Raw genomic sequence first — 1,013 nt, 5'->3', positions numbered from 1 at the left:
TTTTACGGCGCTCGCAACTGCATGAGGTCATATGAGCTCCAAGGGGTGGATATCAATAGAGGAGTCAGAACGGGGAATCAGCCTTACTCTGCTCACTTCTCTAGCCTCAACAGCACAAAGCCTGCTTCTGCTATCAAGGCACCCAGGCACAACAGTTCACAAGAGAGTGACAAACACGCAAAAGAAGGAGAGGAAAAGTGACGATAGTAAGGATGAGGAAAGAAAAAGCAGCAGTTTTCCCTATATTGTTCTGAGCTAAGGAGCAAGAGTGTCATCAATGAATTGGAAAGATAAGTGCAAGGATAAATGAATGACGGAAGGAAGGAAGGAAGGAATGAAACAACGAATTAACAATAAACGTTGGTCTCATTTATTCTGATTATGTGTGTGTGGAGGGGGGGGGGTGTTACTCATGCGCGCACGTTTGTGCTTGTACTTGTGTGTGGTGTTTGTTTGAGTGTGTATGTCAATGTGTGTGTGTGTGTGTGTGTGTGTGTGAGAGAGAGAGAGAGAGAGAGAGAGAGAGAGAGAGAGAGAGAGAGAGAGAGAGAATAGATTAACTAAAACAAACAAACCAACAAATTGACTCTGTTCTGTCTCATGATTCACAGAGAAGAAAGAAGCGCCCAAGTTCATCAAGAAACATGAGACCACAGAGGTAGTGGAGTTCAACAACGCCACCTTCAAAGTGATGGTCAGCGGCAAGCCCAAGCCACACGTGACCTGGTGAGTGATCACGTGATAGATATGACAGCCATTCGTAAATGTACATTGTATTCTCAAAGTATCATGAGAACTTTCTTAAATCCATTTTTCTCTCGCGCGCAATCGTTCTTTCTTTTGAGAAATAAACTGTCTTCAGCGGAAGATATACCGTACAGTAAAATCAGAACTAAATTGTAATATCTCAGTTTTCGTGGGTGGTTGGTGGGTGCTCTTGTTTGATTTGCTGCTTTTTTCCTATCTTACATAATATGCCATCCTTATCTCTTCTCTTTCTTTTCCTTGTATGT

The 1,013-nt window shown here is 42.6% G+C and overlaps 1 protein-coding gene across 1 annotated transcript in view; it reads left to right on the top strand.

Annotated features, from left to right (window-relative positions):
• Window positions 1-726, top strand: part of LOC101845205 (myopalladin) — a gene marked incomplete at both ends in the record, with an annotated part of 7,404 nt that extends 6,678 nt beyond the window's left edge. Inside the window, 1 exon segment of the mRNA XM_013089853.1 lies at window positions 612-726. Within this exon segment, the coding sequence (XP_012945307.1) occupies window positions 612-726 (115 nt within the window).
• Window positions 727-1,013: the final 287 nt, after the last annotated feature.

Source organism: Aplysia californica, unplaced genomic scaffold, assembly GCF_000002075.1.
Source record: "Aplysia californica isolate F4 #8 unplaced genomic scaffold, AplCal3.0 scaffold01064, whole genome shotgun sequence".
NCBI lineage: Eukaryota > Metazoa > Mollusca > Gastropoda > Aplysiida > Aplysiidae > Aplysia > Aplysia californica.
Note: the sequence above shows the minus strand (reverse complement) of the source record. Positions and strands in the feature narration are given on the sequence as shown.